Raw genomic sequence first — 14,050 nt, forward strand, 5'->3', positions numbered from 1 at the left:
TGATGGTTACATGTCTTTTATTTGTGACATTTGAGTTCTTAAGCTCACATGAACTGATTCCATAAATACCCTTTCATTTCCTCTTGCTTTCCTAATTGATATAATTGTGTTAGTTTGTTCTTAGAGTCAAACCCTTAATTTAATCTCAAATGGAACTAAAATATAGTAAACATTTTTTTTTCTGACACAATTAGAAAAGATACTGGAAAACCTTGACATTAGAACACTAAAAGCTAGTAAAATAGCTTAACTTTCAGATTAGAAATGGACTCTTCTCTCTAAAAGTTATAAAAATCCTTATTTAGTCATCAGAAACTTCTCACCCAGAATTAATAACTGCCCAGAGGGAAATAACCTGTTATAAGTTTTTGTTGTTGTTGAAATATTTTTTAAAGCGGGTTTTCTATTTCCAAAACACTTTGGCTAATTCTAGGAGAGAATCACCGATTTTATCATGGACCAAAATGCTCCAAGCACAAACAACAACACCTGGTGTATCCAGGTGTCATGACTGACTCCTTTTCATGATTTTGCCTTTGTACATATTCCTCGAAGATATGGCTGTTCTTGTCCCATAATATTTCTTTCACTCACAGTGTGATACCCGTGGGATACAGGAGTGATGGAAGGTCAGAGATCACAGGGAATGATGTGCTTCCATCAACGACCAGATGATGACTTGGCCTAATTCACCACAAAAATACAAGAGGACCTCCATCCAAGTCTCAGTGCTTTGCCAATTAAAGAAGCGGTTAAAACAAAACTGTCATCTGCTGAGGAATATCAAAGGTAGAAAGGAAGGAAACTCAGGAAGATAAACCAAAATGGTTGACTATAATGGAGATATGCTCACAAATGGATTAACAAGCAAGTCAGGACTTAGCAAAGAGACAATAGAATTTGGAGAAAGCATGTGGTAATTTCTTACACGTTCACTGCTGGCTATATCCATAATGCACAGTGACATGGAAAGCTTGGGGAAGGGTTCAAGTTGAGGTGCAGAAATGTTAGCAACTGGGCACCAGGGTTTCCGTGAGAATTCTGCCCCTGAGAGAGCTGAAAGGAAAGGAAGCTGAAGGCCATCGGTAACAGTCTTCAAATACTTCGTGGATATGCAAATAAGGCTCTCATTGCTTATGCTTCTTCTTATCCTAATCTTTGTGTTTTCCTTAATGTGAGACACTAGGAAAGGTGTGCTGAAACCCAAAGATAATAGTTTGGTTCAGGTCAGATGGAAGGATTTCAGGTGTTGTGAAGTGTTCAGTGGAGACACACCAAAGGATGTAGAACGTCTATGCTTGAAGGTCTTCGAGAGGAGAATGAGGTTTTCACCAGGAAGGTAACTGACAGCATTTGGGAGGGTAGAAGGGATGGATGAAGAAATCTCTTGAAGTTGCTTCCACTGATCCTAGCCCTCAGAAATGAGAAAACACTCCAAGAGAGAGTTAACAACCTAAGAAGCAGGATATGACTCTAGATGAGTATTTCTTCACGTATTTTTTTTCATTATCATCCTCTTAAGGAGCCTTTTAAGACAGTTTATTCTTAATCATGCCCATGAAAGTTTAATACCATATATACGCTTTATATCTGTTTATGTACTATGGCCCTTTGAAGGGCCACAACCCACTGTAATATCTAAGATTTCTCCCCCACCCCTAAAACACTCCTCACAATTTTTTCACCCTTGAGAGAAATCACCTTTAATGAGAACACACACTCTCTAAAATAAACCATGGGTCTGAATGGGAAGTCATCGAGGATGGGAGCAAAAAAAAAAAAAAAGTTATATATTTCAACTCTGGCTACAGGGACCATACAGATTCTCATTAGCCAGCATACCAATCTAGTGTCCTTATTACTTCCCCTTCCCTCTGTTAAGGGGGAAGTTATGAATCCTTTGTCATTGCTGTATCATTGAACTACAAGGGTTATAATTTTTGGAGATCGTGGACCTCTTTGAGAAAATTAAGAAAGGAAGGCACATTTGCCCAGTCTCAAACCATAAAATGGGTGCGTGTTGAATTTCAGAGCTTCTTAATGGATTAAGTACCTTTATAATGAATGGATCAGGCAGACAACACCTGAACCCACTGGTCAAGTTTAATATCACGAAGAGACAACTGGTCATATGCTTCCTGATAAATGCAACAGGAACAAAACATCACTTGTGTAATGTTCTTGCTAAAATAAAAAATGTTTAACTGAGTCTAATAAGAGGAAATAAGCAGAAAAAAAATTCCAGATTGTGGAACATTCTACAAAAAAATGTCAGTGTCATGACACACACACACACCACAACCACCACCACACACACACACACACACACACACACACACACACACACACGTAAGACAAGAACTCTAACCCACTAACGAAAGAGAACGACAACAAATGCCACATGTGATTTGTAAGTGGATCCTGGATAAATAAACAAAAGAAGCTATAAACATTTTGGGGACAAATGATAAAGCATTTAAAGTTTTATGATGTCTGCAACATATTTTGAAATGGTTCGGCAATCAGAATGTGTATTTACAGAGAAAGAAAGAAAATGTATGGAAAGTGTCAATAATTAAATAATGTTAACAACTGATGCACATACATGAAGGGGGGGTGTGGATATTCACTGTAATCTTGACTCTTTGAAATTTCCACTTTAAAATTTCTCAAAATAAAAAAAGGTAGTGGATACATGTATCCAACTGAAAAAGAATGGTGTGAAATGAAAGAGAGCCCATCAAGTTAGGAGGCAGAAGCAGAATGTGAGGCTCAGATCCCCTGGTTGCAATAAGATGTACTTAGGATGTAGTCAGGTCAAAGAGATAAAAACTGCTTGTGATCATTTTCTTTAGAATTGGCCAAAGTTCTGCAGGAGTAAGGAATACTCAGTAATTAAAAAATAGGAGTGGTTTGCCAGAACTTATCCTAGAGGAGTTGATTAATGCAATTAGAAACATAACCAGGAGGAAATTGTGCCAAGAAGTTTAAAAAATACTTTTTAAAAATGGAATGGAAATTTCATACGCACACACAGTTAATAGGAAGTAGCCTTAAAAAGAATTAATAATAAATGTCTTCAGAGTCTAGTATCCTGTTTGATTAGGCGTTGGTGAAATGCAGGAACATAGTCAACTTCTTAATGCAAAAATCCTGTGGTTTTCCATGATGGCAGACCTTCGGGGTTCCTCCTAGGGCGTGGGCTTCGCTGTCATTTCTCTTGTCTCTCTGCCAGAACATTCCCATGAAGTACTTTACAGTGTATTGCATAGGTTGGGAATGGGGGTTCTTATTTCTCTGTTCTCTGGATCCTTAGGACAGTCATATTCTTTCAGCCAAAAATGATGCCCAGAAGAATCTTTGCCGATCTTGTCCTCTCAGAATTACTTAGGAAGCCAAAAAAAGGGGAGGGGGTCTGTTTGTTGTTGACCAGAGCACAACAATATGGAAAGAGGTAGCAGCATTTGGATTCCATGAGATAACTCTGACAAGATCGGAAGCAAAGGTCAGTTTGCTGGGTGAGGGCAGAATGCCACAGGGTCCAGACAGTCAGCCCTTTCTCTGGACAAAGAAAGATTTCATGCTCTCTAGGCTCCTGTGGCAGCCACAAACGGCTTTAACACATTACATCCAATGAAACGAAATCAGAGTTTTTTAGTTATTCTTTAATTGGTGTTACATTAAAATATACTAATACATTCTTATCTACTTCCCTCCACCAACTGCTATTTTGTTAGATTCCAATGATTGCCGGATTATTATCACCCTCCAATCACAGGCTCTCAGGACTACCACCAGTTTCATGAATGGAGCAGAGAAGGCAACATTTCTTCAGCTAAGACTCACTTGGGTTTCAAAAGGCAGGACGTAGCACAGAATGCGTTATTCTGTTTACTGGAATAGGAAAACTGGGAAGGAATGGAAGAAGGAAGTTAGCTCCAGTTACACTGTTGCCTTGGCAACTGTGGCACAATCATAGGGGCAGAAATTAATTCTTGCCATAATATAATACGGCCGAGGAGGGGGACTGCAGAGGAAGAGAAAGAAAACACGGGCTGGATGTAGGAGCTCAGAGGGCCAGCAGGGAAGGCGACAAACCAATGAGCTGGGTGTTTGAGCTATGTGTACCAAATAGCCAATGGCACTTGTTTTATTTTGTTTTGTTTTTTTCCACTGAAACTTCAGTATTATGTAGAGACAGCCAGAACTCCCTACCCTTTGCTCAAAAACAAACACTGCACTAATCTGGCTCAGAGCTTTTGCTGATCATTCTTGGTCATTTATAACTTCCTTTTATTCCTCTCTTCTTGGAAACAGGAAAAAATTTTGAATAGAAGAGACAAGGAATGGTGTGGCTATAAAAAAACACATTCTATTCAGAGTTAACTGGTAACCTGTCAGCTTTATCCTAACAGCCAGACTCTTCCCCATAGTTAAGGTTTGTCTGGGGTCATGGGTGGTCCCTGATAAAACTGCCGAGTAGGGAATTCTCGCTGAAGCTGAAGGGTGGGGGTCTCAGACGTCTTCAAGGCTCCGTGGTCCTGCATGAAGTTAAACCACAGAATCAGATCAGGGTGGAAGCTTTCAAAGACCTGAAAGGAAGACTTGTTATAGACAAACTTGCTGCTCATCCAGAGTTCCAAAATTCACCCGGGATTTAGAAGACACGGTACAGAAAAGTCGGCCAGTTGACAAGACAGGAGTGGGGAAGTACAAGTAAGTGTCTCAGTCTCAAAACCTGAATTCCAGTAAAGCTTAGGCGGCAGGTCACAGGCAGACTGTGACGTGCACGTAAGTGCAGAGGCTTCCTCGGGGCACTTGAGAGCCAGAAGGGAGAGGGGGCAGTCCTTCCTGCGCACTGTAGTCAGACAGGTCCACGGGTCGTGGCTAGCAGCACTCAGAGGGTTAAGAGCACACGGGGTGAGTGGGGAACGTCTCTCAGGAATCACTGCTCGTCTCCACCTTGCCTGCTCCTGGAAGCAGGTGCCTGTTCGGCCAGGGGAGGTCTCCCTCCTGCTGGTGCAGGGCTCCAGGAGGGAAGAGCTTTCCTCAGTCTTCCAAAGGGGAGATGGGGCGTTAGTGACACATCCTGCTCGTCATCTCTTTCTGGAAAGCAGGGAGAGAAGGATGGTTAGGAGTGACTAGAAGCAGTGACATGTTGAAGGATTCTAAAAAGAAAGCCCTCACAATCTCTGGAGTCTTTAAACAAGAAATTGCAAACATAGCCATGGACAAGGCTCAGCATGTGAATGTGTTCCATTTGGTCTGCAGGTTTGGGTTTTGTTTTTTGTCTTTTTTTTTTTTTAATGTTTATTTATTTTTGAGAGAAAGACAGAATGCAAGTGGGTTAGGGGCAGAGAGAGAGGGAGACACAGAATCCGAAGCAGGCTCCAGGCTCTGGGCTGTCAGCACAGAGCCTGACGCGGGGCCCAAAGTCATGAGCTGTGAGATCATGACCTGAGCTCAACTGAGTGACCCATCCAGGCGCCCCTGTCCTTGTTTTAATCAAAGTATATATATATATATATATATATATATATATATATATATATATATATATATATATAAATTGGCTAACTTGCCAAAACTCTAGGTAGCTCACTTTTTTTTTTAAACTGCAATATCTGGAGCCACTGGACAGTTCAGGTTGAAGAAGGGCTGTCCTCCTCAGATGGAGAATATGGTCTCCAGTTGGCCCCAGTCCCCACCACTCCCAGTTGTCTCCCCAGGAGGAGCCAAGTATCATTCCTGATTGATTTGATCATTGGATTTAGGCTGCTACTTTTCTAATAGGAGAGAACAATTTCTTTTTACCTAAGTTTCAGTCAAAGATGGGAAAATGAAGGATAGCATAAGAGGGTATAAGTGAAGGAAGAATAGTGGGAGGAAGGATTTTTTTTTAATGGGCATGAAGAATATACCAATGTGTCTGACATGCAACCACCTGACCTTTCACTCATCTCCATCACCTGCTGGTTCTTGTGAGCATTTGCACATCCCTAATGTGCCATCTGCTCTCTGTCTCCGGGCCGCTGCATCTCGCCTCTGCATCGGGGAGACCCTTGCCTGTGCCCTGCTCCTACCACAGCCTGCCCTCTTTACCTCGCTAATGGCCACTCATTTTCCCAACTCAGGCATGATGAGTTTCAAGATGCCTGGGAGACCTTCTGAGACTTCTGCCCCAGCCTCTGTGGCGTTAACCACTCCTTCACCTGTGCCAGCCTGGAGTCTTGCATGCAATGAGCTGGTCTGCACATCAGTGTGTATGCATGCGCTATGGGCATTCTGTGGGCCCTACTCCACTGTGAGCCACTGTGTGTCAAGAAAAGAAACATTCATGGAATCACCAACGCCCATTCATCTTGTATCCCCTGCCCTAACACCGTGCCTGGCACAGGGCAGTCACTTCACTTTCATCTCCAAGAATGGCCTGGACAGGCTGGTAATGAACCTTACGCCCTGCAGCATTTGGGAGGACACATTTTATACCACTTTATGTAAATGAATGAGCTGCTTTGAAGTTTCACCTATTGCACAGCTGATGCCAGCTGCTACCTCTCTCACGTGCTGACCCCGGATCACCCCAGCTTATAAAACAGAAAACATCTGAGTAAAAGGAGTTTGGGACCAGGAGTGCCCAGGGGCTTAGAGATTCTATTAGAAAACCACACCAATGTGTTGGTTAAAGAAATGACAGGATATACATGGCATATTCTAGGTACTTTTGCATCCTTGTAATATTATTAAAGACAAGCAATCACATACAGATACATGTATTAAAACACTAAATGACCAACTCCTTATGCTCATGACTTGTGTTATGTACCACGTGCCTGGGAGATGAGGTTGTTGTTCGCAAGGAGCTATGATCTTTCAGAGAGAAAGAAATATAGATCACAAGCTAAAATACAATGACATGAATGCAAATATTTAGAGGAGGAAATGCCATGAGGCAAGGTGGCACCAAATTCCACCCACATTAGAGCTCACTTCTGTCCTTACTATCTACCTGTGTGATCTCCCTGAGTCTTTAGGTCTTAGCAGAAATACCTTTTCTTTAGGGACACCCTCCCTAAGCTCTGAGATAGGGCATTTCCCCCTTCTCTGCCTTTCATGGCACCCTTCTTCACAACTGGAATAGTCTATCATTTACTTCCCTCCTGCCTCTTGGATTCATCCCCTGTCAGATCCTGGAAGATCCACAAAGGAAGGGGCTGCTCTATTCCCTGTGGTGGCAACTGATATTCAATACGTATTTGTTTAATGAAGTAATGGATGGGCCCTCAGTCTCCTCAGCTATAAAATGGAACAGTGATACCTACCTGACAAGGTGACTGGGAAGGGTAAAAGTATTAAGATATGACCAGACTCAATATACATTAATCCCCTTCTCTTCAGAAATACACATATAGCAACAATCACTTCCTGTCAGGGCAAGAAGAGGCTTGAAGAAACTTCTCTGATAATATACCCATTTAGGTGGGCCCTCAAATTTATTTATTTATTTTAATGTTTATTTATTTTTGAGAGACAGAGCGTGAGTGGGGGAGGGGCAGAGAGAGAGGGAGACACAGAATCCGAAGCAGGCTCCAGGCTCCGAGCTGTCAGCACAGAGCCTGACACAGGGCTCGAACCCACAAACTGCGAGATCATGACCTGAGCCAAAGTCGGACACTTGACCGACTGAGCCACCCAGGTGCAGTGGGTGGACCTCACAATTTAAAGGAGTCTGATGAGTGAGGCAGGGAGAAGGGGCTGGAGATCTGAAGGGGGGTGGGAAGAGTGGCCGAGGTGATGACCTCTATGGTCTGGTGGTACCGTGGCTGGAGCAGAGGGGCCAGGCCAGGATGGGACAGTGGGGTGGGGACACAGAAAAATGCACAACTGCTCAAATAAGGACTCATGTACTTGGTGTGAGGAATGGTAATAAATGACAACAATCTTAAAATGAATTTGCTGCTCCTTTGTTAAGCCTCCAAAAGTTCTTGGACTTTTGGTTAACTTCTGATGACAAAGATGGAAAAAATAAGGTGTGAATGCACAGTGTGCACCTGTGTGAGTATCTGAGCTAGCAAGAGAGACAGGTGGCGGGGGAGAGATCATGGGATGAACACAATTTGGCCTTATAACTAATTCTGCAGTTATCTGCAGTGGGTTAATACTTTTGGAAAGAAAGGAACTAGCATTTGTTAAGCACCTATGAGGTGCCAGATGCTTGGTGGGGATGGAGGAGGTGTTAGGTCATTGCATCTGTAAAACTCTAAGAGAAGGAACTCTGGCCCATTTGACAGATGAGGAATCCAGTCCTCCAAGCAGAAGTGATTCACTCAAGCCGAACAAGTAAGCGCAGAGCCTTCCATCAAACAAAGGTCAGCAATCCCCTCGTCCTACTGACCCTGCAGTCATTACATCCCGTAACTCTTACACTAGCCCTGTGAAATAAGATTTGCCATGCTCATTGACACAGGCTCAGAGACAGACAGTAACTTCTCAAAGTCACACAGAAAGTGGCAGGGGTAGGACTTAAACTCAGGTCTATCTGAGTGGAAAGGCCAGCTCTTTGCACTACACCATGTGATTTGTGGTTTAAAGCATCTGAGAATTCCTTATGAAGATGCATTCAGATGATACTGACATATACTAATTGATAGATATTAATTGCAAATGGTTGCAGTCATTCTTGGATTTTCAAAATGTCAAAGATATTTTTTTCATTACCTGGACTGATGCCAATTACAGGCGCACTGGCTAAATAATAAAAAACAATTATGCCACTAAAATGCCATACACACTAGAAATATGGAAGAATTACACACACACACATACACACACGCACACGGGGACACTTTGATAGAGGATATGGGACTTATCTAAAGCCATTAGTCTGTGAAAAGCCAGGACTTTCCTTACTGCAAATGCTTTCTTGACCACAAAATGAAGGAGAAAAACTGTTTATGGGGATGTCTCCTAACATTTTTATAGGGAAAGAATGGTTGAAATAACAGACCAGGAATTTCCAGATCCGTCCCTGAGGAAGAACATCTCTCAGTTAGATCCACCCTTCAAAGCTGTATTCTAGCACTTCCCCACTAGGTGGAGCAAATGAGCTGGTTAAGAAACAACTGGTTCTTGCTGGAAAACACCCCCTAACCAAAACCAGCCAAATATTGGGTTCCATAGCTTTCATCACCATCAAAACCCTCCTGAAGTCATCTAGCAGAACCAAACACATTCCTGCTATCACAGAGAGCGGCCTAAACAACATTTGCCCACACTGTTCTTTAGGAATGAATTTGTCATTGTAGGAGTCATCTATATGCAATGTGTATTAAGGCAGACCACTAAAGAACTCCAAAAGGTACTTTAAAAGCTTCTGCAGAGATGATGAGAATTTCCTGAGAAATTTTCATGAAGACTGTACTTGACTTGTATAGGACGATGTTTTTAAGCACCTGGATTTTTAAAAATCCATCCTTGAGGAAAGAGTAAAGCTGGGTTTTGGTTGTGCTCACTCAGTATTATTTGCTTTAATGTAAGGCAGTACTTGATTTTGTCAAGTCCCTGGTTCCCCACTGTCAACAGAACAAATTCCATACTCTATGGCTTGGCAAACAAATCTGTTTATAACAGACTCACCCCCTCTGTTCACCTCCTGTTGAACCCCCCACCCAGTCACACACCACACCCACCAGGCAACCCAAACTCCTCCCATTTCCAACAGGGCACCATCTATCAAGGTTTCTAGTAGTTTTTCTAGCTCTTTCTTCCATCTGAGAAATACCTTCTGCTCTTCTGTGCCTGGCAAACACTGACATCCTTCAAGATTCAACTGTTAGCTCCCAGAAAGCATTCCTTAGTTTCTTCGGTTTCTTTGGTTCCCCATCACTTTGCACACACCTGTCACTTTCTACCAGCATTGGAACTCATCATTTCATTTTTTGCCAGAGTCTGAAAAGACCCTTAAAACTTTGTTATATATTAATGTATGATGAGAAATATTTTGATATATGGTTTCATATAATTATTTTGGGGAAAAGTATAAACAAAATAGGAGTCCAACATGATGAGTAAGCTTATCTCTGGGTGAAGGAAATGATGCATGTTTTCTATTTCTGATATTTGCCCTTTGCATATCTTCTGGATTTTTAGATATTTTTAATACACATGTAATTTTTTCCTAAGAAAATAAGCTCCAATAATTTAAAACAACAACAAAAATAGAAGTGGACCAAACCTCCAAATTGAAATCATATTTGCTTTTAGAAATAAAGTTAAAATGACTTTTGGCTAGTTTTTGTGTGGAATGGGGGTGGTGGATGAAATCAGCATATCTTCTGCATAAGAAATTCAAGCTCTTCTGTTCTAAACACTTTTAAACTGAAATAGAGATCTTTCCTGGCCATTGGAACAAGTGTTTGATATCTGTAGGACAAACTTGCATGAACTCTAAAAGTCAAAACTTACTCTTATCTCCCAGGGTAGCCATGTTTAGAACGGGCAGTGGAGGGCAGAGAGTACATGGTTGCAAAGAGAAGTGAAATAAGTTAATTGAGGCCACACAAATAATTGCTGACCCAGCTGTGACTACCAGAGCCCAACTGACTCTTTGCTTACCGTACTTACCATCACACATTTTAGCGATTTTTCACATAAAGGGAAAATATTCACATCTACTGGGTGTCAGTCATGTTCACATAGTGATTTTACTAAGTTAGCATTAGAAAACCTAAAACAAGCTCTAAGGGATGCCTGAGTGAATCAGTCGGTTAAGTATCTAACTTGATTTCGGCTCAGGTCATGGTCTCAAGGTTTGTGATATGGAGCCTGGAATATGGTTCTATACTGATAGCACTGCAGAGTCTGCTTGAGGTTCTCTCTCCTTTTCTCTTTGCCCCTCTCCGGCTAGCACTCTCTTTCTCACTGTTTCCCTCTCAAAATAAGTAAACACTAAAAAACAAGACAAAACAAACAAACAAAAAACACACCACCAACAAGCTCTACAAAATGGTGGCATGATCACAGAATCACAGCCTAGTGTTAAAGCCAGGAGGACTCTTGGGTATTGTCTCAGACCTTCACTTCAGAGACTGAAAACCCAGATGGTGGGAGTGGAGACTTGCCTGAGGTGGCACAGATTATTAGCAGCAGGGTTAGCACCCCTGGCTGCAGGCTCTGGGTGCTTGGTGTTTATCTGAGAGAAGGAATCTGTGTAAACGAGGATGTCTTAGAGTTAGCTCAGTGCACTTCAGGTAAAGTCCCTCCCACGTTATTGGCTTCCCCTAACCTACGCTCTAACAGCTGTCCCTGGTTTTCACGCTAGTAAGTCCCAACCCTCGTGTTCAATGCTCTTTTTCATCTGGACTCCCAACCTCTCTGCCACCCTGCCACTCCTCAGCTCTCCTTCTCTCCTTTTGAACTCACAGCAACTCTTCCTGAATCTAGGCTTTCCCTTGTTCCTCTTCTTCCACAACACCCTTCTCCCAACTCCGACATCCTTCAAGGCTCTTGATCAGGGTGGCCTCTTCAGGGACACCTTCTCTCGCCTCCTCCCTCACCCTGTCCCTAAGAAGTATTCGGTGCTCCTCTTCTGGTTTCCCTCAGTGCCCACAGCACCCTTCACATTGTTCTGTGATAGTTTATTACTTTCCTGGTTCCTGCACGGGGTTGCCACTGAGGAGATGAACCATATCTTGTGTCTGTTTGGACCCTGGTGCCCAAGGAAGGCCTGACACATATCAGGTGCTGAAAAAAATACGTATTAATTGGACTAAAATCCAATGAAGAAAAACAATGATTAGGTCTGCAGGCCTGTAAAGCGAGTGGTGGTGGGAAATATGTGTTGAGAACCTACTTTGGTAGAGACATTTATATTTATTTTATGGACTTATTTTCAAAACTGTAGAGTACACATTGTTTTTTCTAACATACAGATGAGGAGACAGAGGCTCAGAGAATGGAGGTAACTTGCTCAAGTTCACAGAGCAAGCGAGGGGAAGAATAAGGATTTGCACCCGGGTTTGGTGTGACTCAAGAACAAAAATAAGCCAACAAACACCAAACGTACTGTCTCCATTACTGCGCTACCGTGAGAAATAAAAGAAGAGCAGTGGGGCCTTTGTTTTTTCTAGTGTTTTCTAGTATATTCGGATACGAGGGCAAAACAATAGCATTCTGAAGTCTACTGTTTTCACTTCACCAACTCTGCTAATTCTGAGAAATAAGAGGAGAAGGAGAAAGAAATATTGGAAACCAAGACGTGTCCGAGGAAGAAGGGGAGCACAGAGAGATGAAAGGAAGGTGGGTGCAGAAGGCTGGCAGCACGCTAAGGAGAGAACACAGGGCTGAAAACTGTGAAAATGACCTTTATGTAAATAAATGGACCCTCCCTCCATCAGCCACCATTAAAAACCCAGTGGCTTAAAATGGGGTAGTTTGAATAGACAACCTACTGTTAGATTTGGCCCTAAGAGGGCAGTAAATTGCTTCTCAGTCAACAGAGTGTGTGTGCACACACGCCCTCACCTTCTCCAGGAGTGGAGCGTCATCTGACACATTTAAAAGACAGTATGTTAAGGTGATGGTTGCTGAAAAACACCAAAGAAAAACGGTGAGTCCACCAGGAAAAGCAATCAGGTGTGGTGATCTTTTTATAAATTGCCTCCTTGCCCACGGACCTGCAGCATGGCCTCAGCCCCCCGCAGTGGCGCACCCTCCCCTCACAGGCTCCCCCAAGAGCAGAGCCAGCCCCGGCCTCTCATCAGCCCCCAGGCTCCCCTCTGAGAGACTTGGGAACGTGAGTTTGAACTGCAGCCTGAAGTACAGGGGCAGCATTTCTGGCTCCAGGGTGAGGGTGTGGCTGACACCAGAGCCCTCTAACGGGGAGAAATTTCATTCCCAGCAGCGAGTTGGGCCTTTTAGGGGTGGTGGCCAGGTTAGAGAGAAAGCTTTCAGCGGTGCCTTTCATCCTACAAATTCCATTTTTTAGACACTTGAAAGCCTCCAAGTTGTATCCTCATTATCCATTTTGTTTCTTTTGTTATTGGCTGTTTTTCCCCCTAAAAGTGGGTGCTTTGAAAATGTTAACCATTTTGAAAATTCTTTCTGTCATGGGTCTTGCCCCCTTCCTTCCTCCATTCCAAACGACTATACTGCTGGTGTCTATGACAAGATTTCACCAGAACCACTGCAGTCCACCTGCCTCTCCAGGGTCCTCGGCTCCTGCCAACACCCATTTCTCTCAGGTCATGTTGCTACACTAGAGGTCAAGCAGATTATTTATTTCTTTATCTCGAGATCTAACCCACTGGTAGCAAAAGCAAGTCCCAGGGGCGAGGAGAGTGAGAACCAAAGTCAGCTAAACTGTGTGGGTCAGGCTGAGGTCAAGGGACAAGGACTCAGTGAAGTTTCTTGGGCACCAGGACACTATGAGTAAGAATTCCAGGAATGGGCAGGTGTGGCCCTAGGGGCTGTGGATTCAGAAGAGGAAAGTGGTATGTATGGTGATAAGGCATTACATGGTAAGAATCAACATCAGCTGTTGTCTCCTAATCATGCAGTTTGAAGGACTCAGAATTTCCTGCGATCCCACGCTGCCTTATGATTCCAGAGAAGCAGGCGCTCTAATCCCTGCTGGTATCATCAACGCGGCTGGCTGGAAAGGTGCCCTTGAAAATCCACAGGGGCATAAAACTTGCTTCCACTCATCTCCATCTCCTACCTGATAAATCCAGATATCTCAGGATCTGCCCCATTCTTCTCTCCAGCCTTGCACACACCTTGCTTCTGTCTGCTTCTGTATCTTTGTGTGCTTTCTTCTTCTACCTGGAGAGCCCATTCCCTTCTCCTGCCCAGAACACTCCTGTTCACCCTTTCGTGCTCTGCTTACAGGTCTGTGAGGGTTACAAGCTGCCTCCATGGGACACAGAGCATTCAGAGAAAGGGACCAGGACTCGGGGAAAGGAAAGAGAGAAGGAGGGTCCCAGTGTCCCTAAAGCTGGTTGCTAAGAATGTAGCCTGGCAGCTAGCTCTCCCTCAGACAGGGGTACAGAAC

General features: G+C 43.3%; 1 protein-coding gene across 2 annotated transcripts in view; it reads right to left on the reverse strand.

Moving 5' to 3' along the window:
- Positions 1–14,050, reverse strand: part of MOB3B (MOB kinase activator 3B) — a 202,980-nt gene continuing 188,930 nt past the window's right edge. For both annotated transcript variants that reach the window (XM_023242374.2, XM_045043697.1), the window contains one exon: positions 1–5,106. In XM_023242374.2, the coding sequence (XP_023098142.1) occupies positions 4,946–5,106 (161 nt within the window). In that variant the 3' untranslated portion in view covers positions 1–4,945. The remainder of the gene's footprint in view (positions 5,107–14,050) is intronic.

Source organism: Felis catus, chromosome D4 (assembly GCF_018350175.1).
Source record: "Felis catus isolate Fca126 chromosome D4, F.catus_Fca126_mat1.0, whole genome shotgun sequence".
NCBI lineage: Eukaryota > Metazoa > Chordata > Mammalia > Carnivora > Felidae > Felis > Felis catus.